This window comes from Protobothrops mucrosquamatus, unplaced genomic scaffold (genome assembly GCF_001527695.2).
Source record: "Protobothrops mucrosquamatus isolate PMUCROS unplaced genomic scaffold, P.Mucros_1.0 scaffold3330, whole genome shotgun sequence".
Classification (NCBI taxonomy): Eukaryota; Metazoa; Chordata; class Lepidosauria; order Squamata; family Viperidae; genus Protobothrops; species Protobothrops mucrosquamatus.
Window position 1 is genome coordinate 17616 of NW_015389320.1, and position 5285 is coordinate 22900.

General features: G+C 42.7%; 1 protein-coding gene across 1 annotated transcript in view; it reads left to right on the plus strand.

Moving 5' to 3' along the window:
- Nucleotides 1–5285, plus strand: part of LOC107297479 (zinc finger protein 271-like) — a gene marked incomplete at its 5' end in the record, with an annotated part of 25526 nt that overhangs the window by 13185 nt on the left and 7056 nt on the right. Inside the window, one exon of the mRNA XM_029286326.1 lies at nt 1693–1715. Coding sequence (XP_029142159.1) covers nt 1693–1715 — 23 coding nt within the window. The remainder of the gene's footprint in view (nt 1–1692; nt 1716–5285) is intronic.

The following is a 5285-nucleotide window of genomic DNA, read 5'->3' on the forward strand; positions in this document are numbered from 1 at the left end:
CTTCTCTTCTTCTTCTTCTTCTTCTTCTTCTTCTTCTTCTTCTTCTTCTTCTTCTTCTTCTTCTTCTCCTCCTCCTCTTCCTCCTCCTCCTCCTCCTCCTCCTCCTCCTCCTCCTCCTCCTCCTTCTTCTTCTTCTTCTTCTTATTATTATTATTATTATTATTATTATTATTATTATTATTATTATACATTTCTATGGTATTGAAGCTGTCTGCCAATCTTCTGCAGATAATTAACCAGTGGAACAACCTGCCTCCAGAAGCTGTGAATGCTCCAACACTGGAAGTTTTTAAGAAGAGACTGGACAGCCTATGGTATAGGGCCGTGGTGGCAAACCTATGGCACGGGTGCCACAGGCGGCACGCGGAGCCATCCCTGTGGGCACACGCGCCATCGCCCCAGAGGGAGGCCGGGCCAGGCTGCTCCCCTCCGCGCCTCCACGTGCGCTCTTGCTCTCTCTTGGCCGTGGGGGGCGCGAAATCGCTCTGGAGGCATAGATCCGGGCGGCAGAGGCCATGCCCACCCAGCGTAAGTGGGTTTTGGGTTGCAGTTCAGGCACTCGGTCTCTAAAAGGTTTGCCACCACTGGTATAGGGTTTCCTGCCTGAGCAGGGGGTTGGACTAGATGACCTCCAAGGTACCTTCCAACTTTATTATTATTATTGTTATTATTGTTATTATTGTTATTATTGTTGTTGTTGTTGTTGTTATTATTATTATTATTATTATTATTATTATTATTATTATTATTATTATTATTACTAGCTGTACCCAGCCACGCGTTGCTGTGGCTCAGTCTGGTAAAAGCGTGTGTTGCTTTTACGTCCAACAGATGGCGCTGTTTTTTAAAAACATGTTTTTACCTGTCACAGGTGTGACATCTATATAATATAGGTATATAAAAACGCGCGTATTCGAATGCAACGTTGTGTCAAAATTTCAAAGCAATTGGTGAAGAACCTTCGGAGATTTAAGATTTTGAACAAACGAACATTTACATTTTTATTTATATAGATGATGATGATGATGATGATGATTATTATTATTATTATTATTATTATTATTATTATCCCATCTGACCTCAACATCATCATCATCATCATCATCATCATCATCATCATCATCATAATAATAATAATAATAATAATAAAGTAGGAAGGGACCTTGGAGGTCATCTAGTCCAACCCCCTGCTCAGGCAGGAAATCCTGCCTATACCATTTCGGACAAATAAGGTTGATTCAAATTTTAAAAACAAAAACAAAAAAAACACCGATTTCTGGAATATTGCCTTGAATACAGCCAAAACTAAGTATATTTTGTTCAATGTTATTCCACACAGGGCAGGGGGAATTGAACCAAACTCTTTGCTTTCTCATTTTTTGTTCTCTGAGCAAAAATACAGCTGTAGTTATACCAAAGGCTACCTGCCAGCCAAGTTACGGAAAAATTGGCCAACAGGAATATTTTTTGTGCAGGTTACATTAAATTTTGTTGCTCCTGGTTTCGTTCAAATTTTAAAGCTAAAAAGACATAAAAGAAATGAACTTTAACTGACATTAAAACTCAAAAGGAAAGAAATTGTTACTGCTGCAATATTCTGTGCCAGTGAAATAGTTCCACGGGCGCTTAGTTTTGCAGGACTTCCTAAGTAGATTTTTCCACCTGTATAATTATGTCTTTCTTCTCCCTTAGGAGTCTGGAAATATTGGGAGCAGGTAAGAATTGGAGGTGGTTTTTTTTTTAATCGCTTTGTTTGTGGCATTTCTGCCGGGTTTTCTGTCAGGGGCTAAGAATTAGGATGCTGCCTGTTTAAATGTCGTAGCTTTCCTTGCCAGTTTTGGATGGGGGTGATGTTTCCTTCTTGGCAGAAGGAGGAAGAGGAAGAAAGAAACTACACATAGTCCTCAATTTACAACCATTCATTTAGCGCAGAGGTGGGCCACCTTGGCCCTTTTATGACTTGTGGACTTCAACCCCCAGAATTCCTGAGCCAGCCACGCTGAGGGGAAAGGGAGAGGTTTCCAAGCTGAGCCAGGCTGGCTCAGGAATTCTGGGAGTTGAAGTCCACGAGTCATAAAAGAGCCGAGGTTGCCTACCCCTGACCTATACCATCTCAGACAAGTGACTGTCTGGTCCAGGGTTGGGCAACCTTGGCTCTTTTATGACTCGTGGACNTTATCTTATTAGGTCATGCGAATGGTGCATCTTTTATTGCATTTTATTGCAGTCAGACCTCTTGGGCATATTTCATGGAAATGAAAAAGATAAAAATTTAAGAAATCAATCTTGCCTTCTTACAGATGTCTGAAATGGTATAGGGCAGTGATGGCGAACCTTTTAGAGACCGAGTGCCCAAAGTGCAACCCAAAACCCATTTATGTATCGCCGAGTGCCGGGTGGGCGCGGCCCATTGGGTGGGTGTGGCTGCAGTGGTAACGGCAGACTGGGTGGGACTAAAAAGTTCAATCAATTCCAACTTTGCGAGATCTTTTTTTTTCCCACGAGAAGTTGAAATTGGTTGATTGAACCTTTTTTTTTTTTTTTTTGCACATGGCAGCGGAGGCCTAAAACGAAAAGGTTTTATAAAACCCAGCTGAAGGCCTAGGACTGGGGTGATGGTGCACGTGCCCACAGAGAGGGCTCTCCATGCCACCTGTGGCACGTGTGCCATAGGTTCGCCATTACGGGTATAGGGTTTCCTGCCTGAGCAGGGGGTTGAACTAGATGACCTACAAGGTCCCTTCCAACTTCTTCTTCTTCTTCTTCTTCTTCTTCTTCTTCTTCTTCTTCTTCTTCTTCTTCTTCTTCTTCTTCTTCTTCTTCTTCTTCTTCTTCTTCTTCTTCTTCTTCTTCTTATTATTATTATTATTATTATTATTATTATTATTATTATTATTATTATTATTATTATTATTATTATTATTATTATGGATCATCGCACAGTCAGCCAGATGTTCAGACTGGATTTGGCATTTTGTCTACCTATCGAGTCCTTACCCAGGACCTGGGATAGGCAGATGTGGATGTTTGATGGTATTACAGATATATTATTATTATTATTATTATTATTATTATTATTATTATTATTATTATTATTATTATTATTATTATTATTATTATTATTATTATTATTATTATCTGGGTCCTCATTTTACCGACCTCGGAAGGATGGAAGGCTGAGTCAACCTTGAGCCAGTGAGAATCGAACTGCCGAACTGCTGGCAGCAGCAGTAGCCTACACAGTACTGCCTTCTAACCACTGCTCCACCACAGCTCAAGGTTTACAACGGATCTTGCCAACAAACAGTGCTTTTTTTTTGCACTGCTCATTTTAAGTGGCAAGTAATACTGGGCATGGCCTCCTTCCCCCCCCCCCCCCCCCCCCCCCCCCCCCCCCAGCTTTAGAGCCCAGTGCAGCTTTTTACATCCCAGATTATTCTCTGCCCCAATCTTGAAAAGAGCAAATCTTTTGCATCCACTCTTTTTGGAAAAGAGGCACAGATCAGCAATTGCATGAAGACAATCTTTGATCCCAATAAGAAGTCACCTTAATGGGAAAACTGGCCACTTAGGCCAGAGATAATCATTGAATAATTTCCGAACGTTGGGATTGGATCACACGCTCAAATGAGTTTTACTGAATGAATCGCCATGACTTGAGTGTGCACACAGCCGTAAACCGTGGTTTATGAGGCCTAAGGGCTGGATTTGCTGCTTGTACAAAGCCAGTTCAAACAAACCACGTTATTGGTGTCCACGATGCCAAACAGGGTTGTATTTACAATTTGGTTTTATTCAGCTGAATAGAAGCGTTTAATTTTATTTACTGGAATAGTCAAGTTAAAAAATGGCTGTGCTGGGAAAGCAAAATTCAAACGGCATCCTTCGCTCAGTACAAAAACTTGAAATGGGGAAAGAACTGTAGAATAAACCATCGATAGATGCGTTAGAACAGTGGTTCTCAACCTTTTTAATGCCGCGACCCCCAACCGGTCGTAAGTCGAGGACTAAACCGGTCGTAAGTCGAGGACTAAACCGGTTGTAAGTCGAGGACTACCCAACCGGTCGTAAGTCGAGGACTTTCCCTGCCCGGGAGCACCGCACATGCGTGGTTCCACCCCCTGCGCCGGCCAAGGCGTAGCTGGCAAGCGGCAGAGACGGAGCAAGCCGACCACCAGCTGGCCCAGCCCAAGGGAGGTAAGGCACCCGCCGGAAAAGGGGGAAAAAATGGCGGACAGCCTTGCTTGGTGACCCCCGTGAAATGGACGATCAACCCCAAATGGGGTCACGACCCATAGGTTGAGAACCGCTGCGTTAGAAGAAAAAGAGGAAAGAAGCACCGCCTGGATCTAAATGCCAAAACCTACAACGTAAAGTTTACAGAAGCTGAAATATTTCTTGCAATCCTCCTGGGATTTATTTATTTTTTTCCTTTCTTTAGGACAGTCTCGTAAACCTTAGCAAAGAAAGGGAGAACGAGGGACACAATTGTCAGGAGGTGAAAGACAGCGAGAAAAAGATAACGGAAGATAACAAGAATCGGGGCTCCCCACCGCCCAAGGATGATTCACAGGTAGGAATCATGGTCCCATTTCCCTCACCCTCACCCTCCCCCCTCCCCACCCGATCCCGCACTGTTGTGTGATCCACTTTAGGAAGTGGTGAGCGCAAAAGTTCCGGAGATACACTCAGAAGAGTTGTCAAAAAAGGTTGGCCAAAAAATGTCATAAAATCAGGTGGCCTTACCTACGACTGTAATTAATGTCATGTCATGTAATTCCAGGCTCAGTTATGGTTGTAAGTCAAGGACCCCTTTGTTAGGCAATGGTTTTTAGAGCTTGAAATGGTTTAATCAGGATTTAATTTGAGAAGCCTTTATACTGATTTTCTTCTCTCTTCCCCTTTCCTTTCTTTGTTCCTTTTCCTTCCCGCCTCCCTCCCTCCCTCCTTTCATTGCTACTAAAAGCTAATAGAGTAGAATAAGGAAGTCTGAAAGAGCTTTTTCTTGAAACCAAGACACTATGGCCAAAATCGGTGGATGGTTTTATTTCTTTGCCTAGCATAAGTTTTCTTTCCCGAAATTGAGTGAGTGAGTGAGTGAGTGAAAAATGTTGCCTGGATGTCTTTAAGCAGAAACCAATTATTGTTTCAGTTGGGGGATGGAAAACTGGAAACGGAGAAAGTCCTCGTGGTTTCTATTAATACAGTTTTATTCCATGGAAGGTGCAGCCTGATTCGGAAATGATTGACCTGAGCAACATGAAAGAAGGCAAAGAGGAAGAGGG